The sequence below is a fragment of the Chaetura pelagica genome, unplaced genomic scaffold, assembly GCF_000747805.2.
Source record: "Chaetura pelagica isolate M959 unplaced genomic scaffold, ChaPel_1.0 scaffold16, whole genome shotgun sequence".
Lineage (NCBI taxonomy): Eukaryota > Metazoa > Chordata > Aves > Apodiformes > Apodidae > Chaetura > Chaetura pelagica.
In genome coordinates, this window is record NW_009953721.1 from 958992 (window position 1) to 971695 (window position 12704).

At 39.5% G+C, this 12704-nt stretch overlaps 1 protein-coding gene across 1 annotated transcript in view; it reads right to left on the bottom strand.

Moving 5' to 3' along the window:
• ZNF608 (zinc finger protein 608) overlaps positions 1 to 12704 on the bottom strand; it is an 80348-nt gene that overhangs the window by 1488 nt on the left and 66156 nt on the right. Inside the window, exons 3-7 of the mRNA XM_010000482.1 lie at positions 6765 to 6852; positions 3851 to 6302; positions 1667 to 2084; positions 938 to 1110; positions 2 to 45 (exon numbers count right to left, since the gene is read on the bottom strand). Coding sequence (XP_009998784.1) covers positions 2 to 45; positions 938 to 1110; positions 1667 to 2084; positions 3851 to 6302; positions 6765 to 6852 — 3175 coding nt within the window. The remainder of the gene's footprint in view (position 1; positions 46 to 937; positions 1111 to 1666; positions 2085 to 3850; positions 6303 to 6764; positions 6853 to 12704) is intronic.

The window sequence follows — 12704 nt, forward strand, 5'->3', positions numbered from 1 at the left end:
CCTCTCTGCTTCTCGCTCACGCTCAGCTGCTGATTTTTCCACAGGCTAGCAACAGAGAATGAGTCAAAAGTAATGTGAGAATTTTAGAAGGGACAACAAAACCAAACTTGCCATTACCTGGCAACAACTATTTGAATTATGATGCTTATTTTTTCTGAGGAGGAATTTTCTCTACTGAATTATTTGCACTTGATTCTAACCTAAAGCTTGTGTATCTGGCTAGTGGGATACTTAGCAAGGCACAGAGATTTTGAGGCAACATAATACAGCTTGAAGCCATCATGATGACTTCTAGTTTGGGTGACTTGCCAATGCCTGAACAACCTAGATGAACTGCTGAAAGATGATGTAAATGAATCCTTACCCTTTTTTAATGCACTCTGGGGATCAAGCCTGCTTGAATATCAAGAAAGCCCTTTTAAAATTAAAATCACACTCAGTGACTTGCTCACAATTAACAACCAATTAGCTCACTAGCACCAACTTACCTGAAAGTAAAATAACAGTATTTGCTCCCACGTGGAAATGTTCAGGAACTAGGGCTAGTAATCTGCTATATGAAAGATATGGCTTCTTGGCAAATATAGGGAGGGGATATTACCAAATCCCACATCCAACTTTTCATTTCACTGTTTCCAAAGAGAAGCTTTCTATTTAAATGCAATAAACTGTGCACCAAGATGAACTATGAACTATGTTTCTATTTTAGTTCATTCATTTAAGATAGGAAGACTTTGAGCACAGAACTGTGTTATCTGTGTCGCTTCCTGTTTATGCCATGGAAGCATCCTGACTATAAATTGCTTTTATTTTAAGCAGAACTATAAAGAAGAATCATGCATTTTGAGCTTGATGCCATATTGTGTGAATCTTAAAATTATGTTCTCTACCCCTCCCCATATGTACCACTCTTCAGTAACAACAGATGAAGCCTTACAACAGGAGACTTGCTGTGATACTGGCTGGCATGCTGCTGGAGCAAATCCAGTGCTTTGGACTCAGTGGTTGATTTTGCATTGATGCTCGGGCTGGTATTGACTTTCTCCGCCTCTTCTCTCCCTGACATCTTCCCATAAACTGGATAATGAAATCCTGGAGAGAGATAGGCCCCTGCAGGTAAACAATAAATATCATATCAAGTTACTGTTTTTAAATTTTGGCTATATCAAGTTGGGAGGGGATGCCAGGACAGCGGATAACTCAAAAATCAATCACGTGACTACCAAATGGCATCTTTGCTCTTCAGTTTCTTCACCTAATTTACTCTGATGAATGGAGGTTATAAAGAGGGTTGAACTGATAGCCATTTCAGACATTTATGGGTCCTCTTTAAGTAAAAGGAATAGTAACTATAATGGCTCTGGCAGTAACTGCTTAGAATATTTTTATAGGCAATAAACTATCTGTCAGTCTAACAGCAATAGCTGACTGTCAAGGGTTGAGAAAACTGTAGCTGGGAACTGTGACAGTTCATAAAAGGAACATCTTGTATTAAATCAGTTTCATCTACAGAACTTTCCCTAGTGGAAGCACAAGCAAAACAAATGTCACCCATGAAGTTTCTAATTTATCCTAGCTACTAACAGAAATACTAAAATGCAGACTTTACTGCACTTGGAGAGTGTAAATTTTAACTAATGTGCAAGGCAAGTTTCAGAATACATACCAGGATAGCTGTGCATTAGGACAGGAGAGACTGCGCGATAGGCTGGATGGTTGGGATCGTACATCTGTGGATAAGGATAAGCATGCAAGTACTGGATATATGACTGATGCTGACTCATTGGTGAGGAAACTGCTACTCTAGCACCCCGAGAGTCCTTCCAATTTACAGGAGTCTTTCGATCATCATTTTTTATCTTGCTCTCATCCACTGATTGAGAATCAGAACGCTTGACCTCTTTAGGCTCCTCTTTAATGCTTGCTAATGAGACAGGAAGGTTAGGCAGGGAACTTTCCTTGTTAGGTGTTTTTCTAGGGCTGTCTTCTTTTAACTTTTTCTCACGATCGAGTTCTTCTGATTTTTGCTGATCAAGATATTTTGGCTGATACACATAATGATGCCATGTTCGTGAATCTGGATCCTAATGTGCAGGGAAAAAAAAAAAGTTCTAAACTTAAGATGTTTAATAAGGCTGTTATTGATATTTCCCATACCAGTTAATGTATTTTTAACAGCTGTTTTAATAACATATCTGTATAACATAGAGGAGAGGTTTGCTTGCTACAGAGTGCCTTGAGCTCAAAGTCAAACTAATATTCCCATGAAGTAAAAAGAGACTATTATCAAAATTTAATTCAATTGCTTCATCTTATATCCTTCTTCATGCCTTTAACTCGTTTAATCATGAAATACATATGCATTGTATTAAAGTTCTGAGACCACACTATTCATAAAACATTTTAATTAAAGCCCACAGAGATTTTCCCACAAGAGAGCAAAAAATATCTGTGAACCACAAAATTAAAGCTGGCTAATGATATGCCAGAGCATATTAGCACCTAGATTATCTGGGACAATTAACCTGAAAAACTCATCTAGCTGGAAAGATGCTCATGCTGCCTTTGGTATTACAAACATTCAAGAATCAGTGGAAAACAGACATTAAGGCAGACTTTGTCAGCTGACAGTCTTATTTCAGGTTTGTAAAATTACGTATGAATAAGTAATTATAGGATCAGAACCACATTGTTTAAAGAACATGTACAGGATATCATAATAACACTTTCGCATAATATATTATATAGACCAGTTTATAAACACATTATAGAATTAGGTACGTGAGGTTTTCACAAGGCTACATCAAATCAGTACTAGGCAGTAACAGGAAGACTTTTTTTCTTTGTAATAAAGGATCTGCAAGAGCTAACTATAAACATTGTCTCCAGTTGATACACATTTATGGCACATGCGACATAAACACAAGCACAGAACTAGATGCTTGAAGAGTCTGGTTCAAATACTCATGTCAGCAGAAATCTTGTCCTGTTCGGGGCTGTACCATGCCACTTTAGAGCTCCCTAAATCCCATGAACCTGACCCCGCTGCATCTTGAAAGACAGCATATAAGGGTGAAGTCTGAAATGTACTGTATACCAGAACATGAAAGCATCAAGCGTTGAGGCTCCAGTTCAGAGCACAGAGACAGCTGCATTGCCTTGACTGAAGGCAATCTGACAACTAAGAAGGTCAGTACGAAGCCACTGGATGAAATTCTGATTCCACTGAAGTCAATGGCAAAACTACCATGGACGTCAGTGGAAAGAGGATTTCATCCATTGTGCAAGTCTGTAGGGGCTTGAGGCTGGTTGAGGAGAGAAGGGTAACTTAACTTCTTCAAAAAGGTCACCTTGGGTTAAGATAAAGAGCTGAGCTTCAAGCCAACTCTTCAAAGACCCAGCTCACCCATCTTTAGTAAATGCCAACTGTCATTTAACAAAAAAGAAACACTTCAAACCATGTTTAAAATCTGCTCTATGTCTTCTCCCAACGAAAGCTGCTTATTTTGCTTGAAATTTTTCATTTTTGAACTAAGCACATTGCTTAGAATTTACATCTAAAAGAGACATCTAATTCTATTTTATTCATGCATGTAATTTAAAATAGTCTATTCAGATCTTAAACCTGGGCTCTGTCACTGCATTGCTAGATTATTTTTTTTCCTTTTCAAATAGCTCAACTGAAAGGTCTATCAGTGTATTCACAGACTACAGTACTATCCAGCATGAAAAAAGCATGGCAGAGCTTGTTTGGATGTGAAGGTAGAAAACCACAGCACAATCAGTGACAAAATTTCACATGACTCAATGATAAATCAAGACACTTTTGTTTCATTTCCCGTGGTCTCACCTGTTTAAATCTTGTGGTTGGATCTCCTCCTGCTTGCTTCATGGAGTCCATAACAGATTTCATCTCCACAGCCTCCTTTATGACCTGGTGGTTTTCCATTTGTTTGGCTTTGAAACTGTCAGACTGAAGCTGCTGCTGGTGATTGGAAAGGATCTGTGATTTGCTTGTTTCCTCACCTTTGTTAGAGACTGATGACGTTACTTTAGTGTTATTTTTGCTGGACTCCGGAGTTGAAGGGGCCTTTGAAATAGTGGCAGATGGAATATTCTTCTGCTTGTTGTCATCCTTTCCAATATCCTTCAAGGGGGGGTCATTTTTCCTTTCACATTCCCTCCCAGTTTGTGCCATTTTCTGTTCTGCTAGTCTCTGGTCCTCATAGTATTTTTCATACTGCTGCCTGTAAGCTGGGTTAGAGGCCATTAAGGACTTTTGGTCCATATAGAGCCCATAGGCATACTGTCCATAATAAAGTGACTGAGCAAGTGCAGGGTGTCTTTGAGTTATTACTGACTGGTGTTGTGGCTGCAAATTAGAGGAAGTGCTTTCACTTTTCTTGGCATCTGATAGTTCTAGCTTCTCTTTCTTTTCAGCCTCTTCCTCAGCCTCTTTTTTGATCTTCAGCCCCTGTGGGGTACTGCTGTTCCCAGCTGCTGGGGCACTGACCTGTCCAGAGTGCATATAGCTTGGGGAATAATAAGGATCGTAGCCATGGTAATAGGGAGAATGGGACTCTTTCGCTTGAGCCGATTGTGCTGTGGTTGAAGAATGTCCTTTTACAACACTGTCCTTATTAGAAATAATATCTGACGGAGAGCTGGCCTTTGACCTCATGCCCTCTGACCTGCTGTCAGAGCCACCATCATCAGCTGCATCAGAAATATCTGAGTAAGCAGGGCTGTTGGTTTTAGTAGCTGTGCTATCTGCACCGTTTTGTGTCAACACGTGCAGTGGCGCCATGGCAGATTGTCCATTCACCAAAGTGCTGCATTCCATCCTGGAGGCACTCCCTATGGAAGGGCTGGGTGCATTGTCTGTGAATGTGTAAACCTTATCAGCTTCAGCCTTAATACTTGCCATCCTGCTCTCTTGAGACTCAGATAGTCCATTAGCTAGCACTTCATTCTTGTTGAGATGGTCCTTTAAAAAATGTCCAGGTAAGTCTTTCCCAGACCCTTTTGAATCCTCCAGCTTTCCCAGCTTAGAATCCATCTTCGGGCTTCCCGTCTCTTTGCTTTCTTTGTCCTTCAGCTTTCGCTTCTCCTTTTTCTTTTTGTCTTTGAGTGATGTGAGAGCTGGGTTTACAGTGCTTGGCTCTCCCATAATTGTGGGCTTTGGTTGAATAGGTTTTAGCGGAGGGCTCTTTGGTGTAGCCTGAACAATAGTAGTTGTTAGAGAGGGCAGTCCCGGTATTGTCCCTGTAGTGGTGGTTGTAAAGGCTGTAGTAGGTATAGCTATTAATTGAGGAGGAGTCGGTGCTGGCGCTGGGGCAATGGGCCTAGCTGTTTTCAGTTTGGAAAGGTTTTTATCCACTTTGCAATTGTTCGATTTCTTGCCTTTATCACCCAAACTCTTCTTGTCAATTAACCCTTCAGCCTCCAATTTTGGCATTTCGGTTTGCAAACTGCAGTCTGCAACAGAGCAATTATCCAGTGTGGTTGCCATATTAGAAATTACTGGAAGGCTGTTCAATTCACTGTTCAGACCCTTCCTTTTGCCAGAATTCTTGCCAGTTTTGGAACTGATAACTGAACCAGGGCCATTATTTGTCAGTTCCCTTTTTCCCTTAGGGGTTCCTGGGGTAGTGATGGAGGAAGGAGATGACGGTGCTTTCAGTGGATCAAAGCCTGGCAAATTTGTGCTTGGCTCACTGCATTCAAGTGCTACATTACTCAGTGCTTCCTCACAGTCTGAAATTTTGTCTTCACTGTCAGGCTCAAACTCCAGTTTGTTTTCTGGGTCTAAATGTGCATGAGCCTGATGATATCGTAGTCCATTAATGTGCTTGTACTTTTTGTTGCAGTTGGGGTGAGGACAATCAATCAGCACTGGAGAAGAGCAGCCTTGGTCCAAAAAAGTAGACTCAAGTTTTCCCTGTGGGGTGGTAGGAGTGCTTCTAGAGTTTGTACGAACACGTTTACCAGATTTATTGTCCTCTGAACCGGAGTTCAAATCTAGCTCCATTTGAGGCTTAGTCTTCCTCTTGTTTGTGGATGAGGGGCTGGCTTTAACTTCATCCATGGCACAGTTTGGGGGGGTCCTGCGCCCACTTGAGTTAAGGCTGCCCCTCCTCCCCTTCCCATTGGCACCACCTCGATTCTTATTCTGAAGTCCTCTGGACTCTGCAAAACTTGCATCATTCCCAGGTACAGCTGCAGCTGCAGCTGACCTTGCCCGCTTTCCCCTGCCCCGTCCTCCACGCATTTCCAGGTCACTTGTTGGTGATTCACAAAACCTATATAAACAAGAGATCTCATCAGAAGGACCTGTGAACTGAATAAATACCAAAATAACACCAGTTCCCATAGCAGAACTTTCATATATGTTAAAAGAAAGACATCCTTCTTCCAAATGAGAATGTCTCAAAGGGAGAGTCATTAAAAAAGGACAAAAATTTTAAGTAGAAGACCATCTAATCAGATCAATAGTGAGAAAAAAAATCCAAACTTACAGAAACACATTTTTAATTTGCCATCTGACTGAATCTTATGTATTTCCCCTTCCCTTTCAAAAACACAAACAAAAAAGAAATAAAAACTCCCACCCCACACATCAGTGGGGAACAGAGAGTTATTAATTTCACTGGTGCATGTTTTCAATTACAACCAGTTGCTTTTTATTAATCTCTGTACAGCCTCTTGACAGAGATTGGTGGTGAAAATACAGCAGGATAAAAACAGACTGAATGATTGCCTACCTAGGAGGGGCCCAGTCATGCTTTGTGCAGTCCAGCAGTGTTCCCACATAAGTCTTATTCCTCCATGTAACATTTACCACTAGGACACCTGCCAGTAACAGAAAAACAAAGTATTATCACAGTCAGAACAATAATTGGAGTAGGCCTCTTGTTATGCTCTTTTTTTTCATTTTTTCGCTCCTTCCCCACAAAGTGAGAGCTTTATTCTCATTTGCTTTCCAACACTGTGGTCTAAACTCTTCCTCTTTCCTGGCTTGAGTGACCTCAAGCTAAATCCCACAAGAAAGACAGCAAACAACAAAGAACAAGAGTATGTGTGTGCATGTGCGTCAGTGTAAGAGGCAGTGTGTGTGCCTGTGTGACTGTGTGTGTTGTCAAGATACAGCTGACAGAAGGAAATGGGTTTTGCCATGTCCTGCTGTAAAACAGCAACATTCACCTCTTAATTTTGCTATTATAGCACATAATTGCTTTTGCTTGGCAGCCAGCCAGCATAAACTAAGCACCAGTTACAGTGTCTAAATCAGTAGGTAACTGAGAAGAATTTGCTTTGGACAATATGATAATGATGCTTCTATTTATTTGAAAGCACATTTATCCAAACGCACAACAATACACATACATATGAACTGCAAATTTTGTTCAGCAGCTGTAGATGGAATTGTGTATTATTTGCCTTGCCTTTTGTTCTGTGGAACGTGAGATACTAAATTGCAACCACACATTAAAGAAAAGAGGAATCACAATATAGAAACATAGAAACCCAGATCCTTTGAAAAATACACTACAATTGGATTGCTTTTCCATTTATGGATTTTATTAAATGTAAATGTATCTGCCCACTTAAAGCAGACTTTGGTTTATTTAAATTATCCCTGTAAAACATATGCATGGTAGGGATGTCTTAAGTAACACTAAAAAAATGTAGTGTCATTCAAATGTTTTCAGGTTGCCCTCAAACACTTCTTCACATAATTTATCATTGTGTTTATGGACTAGTCAGGATGATGACTCCTTTATTTCATTAAGTTACGCAGATGAACACAAGGTAGTATTATTGAACCAGCTCTCTCTTCTCATCAGAACACACACTGAAATAAAAATACATTTTACCTAGCAAAGAAAGGCATGATGCAAAATGTTTCCAATTTATGAGAGGCGTGAGGATACTAAATCACAGCTGCCAGCCTTGTGACTCGTTTTTCCTCTACATTTCCCTTGTTCTGGCTGTAGCGTTTCTGTAACGGATATAATGATGGCACAGTGCCAGAACGTTTACAGCCATCTTTTTGCTTTGTCTTACCAGCGCAATTTCTAATTTTGCACTAAAACAATCCCCCTCTGCCGCACCACGGTAAAGTAAACATGCAACCAGCTACTTATTTCCTAAGGGGCCTTTTAACAGCAGGGAAGTATTTGCAGTGTTGTTAGTGGAGGTACCAGGGAAGAAGGGATTTCCTTGAAAATTCTCTGTAGCAGATTTGAAATTATTCCCCATATGGTTTTAAGTAGCCATTATGATAAGGTGACTAGAACGTCGTGCAATGGGGAGAACTAGTCTGAAGGATGAAAGATAAACGGTTCTTCCAGTCAGGGTCAGAGCCAGGCCCTGAATACCTGCAAAGACTAGGGTGAAATTGCTATGCCGTATTTTTATGACCTACGCAAACTTGGCAGCCGAGAGAAAAGAAACACGTTTTACTCTTGCCCCCTGCGAACGAGAAGGAGCGCGGAGCCCGGGGCAGGGCCGCTGCAGCACCCGCGCCCTGCAGCCGCCTCCTGCCGCGGACACGTATGGACATCAGACGTGAAGTGCGGAACACGCCAGTAGATCCACAGAGGAAAGACTTGTCAGTGGAAACTGGATTTCTCGTAACAAGCATCCTATGTTCCCACCTGGCACTTGCATGCTAGAAAAGAGAGATTTAAAAGATGTTTCTCTGGTGACCTAGAGGCTTTCCCTCCACTTTTGTAGCTCCTTAGGTGTGACTGCATTATGCTCGGAGTGAAAATCATGGTTATTTTCCATCACTACATCCTATTCCATCATGCACCCTATCTCCCTGCAGCAGCACAACTCCTGCCTGCTGTCCATTTAGCAGCCTTTGTCCAATCTCCTAAATGTACAAAGCAGTGAGGGCTTTCCCACTTGCCATGGAGCAGTACAGGAGAATTAACTACGCCCTTCATTTTTCCCCAGGTAGTTCACCTTTATCCTTTTGTTAAAACGTAATTCTTAGATTTCAATGTTTGGTTAGTTTTTGTTGTTGGTTGGGGTTTTTTTGTTTGGTTTGTTTGTTTGTTTATTTAAATCAAGGTGTATTCCTTAAATACCTTGCCTGTCTCTCCATGCACTTTATTTATTAATTTATATAACAGATCTAGGGATCATCTGTTGCCTTTTAATAGAAAAGAGGGCACTGAGTAGTTATGGTAACAAAACCCCCTGAAATCAATACATATTTCAGTAATTCTTCGAAGGTCTTCAAATGACCTTCCAGTGTAAGAAAGTCAATACTTCAAAGGCAAACACAAATAAGTTCCTCCCTTTAAGTCAGTTACATTTAGCATCTCATTAAGTTTGTTAGCGTTAGCAAAGGCTCTGGTATGTAAGTAGGAGGGAAGATTAATCTCCATGCTGTGTTAGAACAACTATGGCAAGGAATACATTTCCCTTCCCTAATGACCAGCACATTACTCAGCCACAGGTAAGACTCCACAGAACTGGCAGTAAAGGTAGCTCATTTAATCTTCTAAGATTACCACAGAAATGGGTCAAGACAATATAAGTAACATGGCAGGCAGGACTGACCCCTGAGGAAACATGCAACTGGAAGCTTATTAGACCACAGCACTGGACAACTGGAACGGAGATGAGTAAATAGTCCACACTATATACTATATGTATATACTGAAGAGAAAGGATTATTCTTTCTAAAGCCAGTGTACTGTTACAGGTTTCTTTGAGCCAAAATACTTGTCCTGGCACAGAGTTCCAGCTCAAAATAAGAGGCTCTGCTGGGACTTCCCTGTGCTGTCTCAGAGGCTGTACACACAGTACTATGGCAGCCTTCAGCTCATTTCTGAGTATTGCACCTGAGTACACTGGGCATGTGGTCACAGGTACACTAAACCTTCTCTAGGTTGTTCCAACTATGCCTTGAGCACTCTGCTGGGGCATAGTTCTCTGCACAATATCTCCATCTTACCAAGTTAAGTAACATATCACATACAGGAGGATCAAAACTCACTGAGGCCTTGTAAATCATAAGAAGTCCCTGTAATAAGAATTCCCATTCCATTAGACAATGCGTTAGGTAACAATCATTTATTTAGCATTGCCTGAACAAGAGTGAAAATGTGAAGGCATGGGGGAGAAACCCACAGGATTCATACAGTCTCAATACAGAAATGTGTTTTCACCTTAAAAAAAAGCAAAAAAAAAACCCAAACCAACCAACCAACCAAAAAGAAAACAAACAAAAAAAAAAAAAACAAAAAAAAAACCCAACACCCAAGAGGTTAAACTATCTAAAGTTTATTAGTGAAGAATGAAAAAATCATAGGCTTGTAATGCAGTGTATCTGAAGGTACTGGAACTCATTTAAGATTCCAATTCAGGAAACCTCACCAAATACCTAATCCCAGGAGGCTTGATCAAATGATAATGAATATATTTAGACCAAGTAAGAGTGTCAGCTCAAGACTTTCACCTATTACCTGAGACCAGTTCATAAGATCTGAGTGTAATACAGAAAATCTTATCCCAAAATAAGGATTTAATTTGCTTCATCATTCAATTTGCAAACTACATAACTTTTCACATCAAGCTTGTAAGAATTGACTCAAATCTAACACAATATGCTCTTGCAGATGGTCCTTCCTCTAAAAAAAAAAGAATGAAGGATCTAGTCTAAATCACATACTAATGTTTTTGTTTTCTTGACTCTCTTTTCTGCAACAAGTATAAGCAAAGGATTTTTATCCTTTGTATTCAAAACTTTGAAAATTAGATAATATGGTTAGGAGTTAAAATTATCACATTAATATATTACATGCAGGTCCTAGCTTTTTAAAATACTGGCTTTAGAAAACAAACACATTCAAATTCCAGCATAAGTAGACATTACTAAATCAGACTGGAAATCCGACTTAATGTTTACAACATAGGCTGCTTTCGTGTTCAGATCACAGCAACTGGCACAAATTTCTGTTTTAGTTCAAGTTAATTATTTTCCCAGAAAACTGAAAAGACAAGTTATCTGAATGGGTGAATAGGTACATTTTAATTGCTGTAAAATAAGCTGTTCCCTCTGTTCTTACCAGACAATCTGGCCAAAAGTATCTACAAAATTGTAGAGAAAGCAGACCTACACAATGTATTTCTGAATACTTCCACAACTGATGTTTTGAAGAATATTACAACGATCTTCCAAAACTAGGAAAAATTTGTTTCCTTTTCAGTCACCAGAAGGCACCTCTGTTTAAAAAATCACATAAATGACTTACGTTTAAACATTAGTGCAATCCTACTTATTCAAAATTCTTACTCAGTTAACAGCTCTGCCTACTGCCTTTACTATTCTGAGGAACATTTTAAAATTACTTTTGCTGATGCCAGAGGAAGATCTACCAAAGTATACTATTCTTTGTATATTTTTTTGTAAGATTACTTCTTAAAAAGCCTAATGCTACAAATTCTTGTTGAAGCCTTGCCAGATACTAACAATACAGACATGTCTGGAGTAGCCAAACCACGCTGTCTGTGTCATCAGTGAATGCACTGCCACCATGAATGAGACATATTTTATTCTGCATTTGGCACTGTGAATTTTTTAATCCCATATATATCTATTTGACATCACTGTTCTAACAATAACTAAAGTATACAAAGTTCAAAAAGCTGCAATATTAAAATCTATAACCTTAGGATGATCTCAAGCTTTTTCATTGCCATTGATTTAGTAAGAGCAGTATAACTCATTTGCCTCACAACATCCACCACTTCATCATCAATCCCACAGGCACATATATGCCTGCAATTCATCCAGGCATAAAACACACAGAATGTTTATATTAGAGTTGCAATGCAAATAGCTTTCTCCCTGATTGCTTCCATCAAGAAAGTAATCTAAAATTAACAGTAAACATTGTATGTATAATGTCAAGTCTTCTATACTGAATACTGATCTGGTAGACATACAATTTATTTACTACTTTAATCACACTCTCTGTCTAGTATGGCACCAGAACTTAACTACATCTACTGCAGGTGCACATGTAACAGACACCAACATCAGCAAGCCTGAGAATGTAATGACTGTCAGGTGGCTTGGAAATGCAAGTAGGGGTTTTTTTTATGTTGGAGAAGTTTTTTGGGGGTTCTTTTTTTGTGTGTTTGTTGTTGGGGTTTGTTTTGTTTTGGTTTGGTTTTGTTTGGGGTTGGTTTGTTTGTTTGTTTTTTAGGAGCCCTGCTGCTGTGCTGAATGTTTGAACTCACTTTAGTCACCTCTTGTAATCAAATCCTCTGGAGAAGAGATCTGCAATTAATCATCCTGGACACTGTACTTTATCTGAACAAATACTGTACAGCAATGAAGCAGAGAAGACTGAATAGCATTAAGGAAAAGATGCATAATGAAGTACTGCTGGTACAGCCATAAACATTTGAGATGCATAGTTGTGATGTTAATTTAGTGCATTATGAAAACACAGTAAGCTTCAAGGTTAAACAGTGAAAGGATAAAACATGTTATTTTAGTTAATGTTGCCCTGCTGATGGCTAAAGCATGTTAACATTACTCTAGCCACATAAACTACAGCAGGTTCTTCAACAGCATAACAAACTTAGTTCATATCTATGTGATTTCCAGTAAGTTCTGAGAAATGTCAAACTAAATTTCTTGGATAATTTATTCAAATGGCATGCACCTTCTTCCC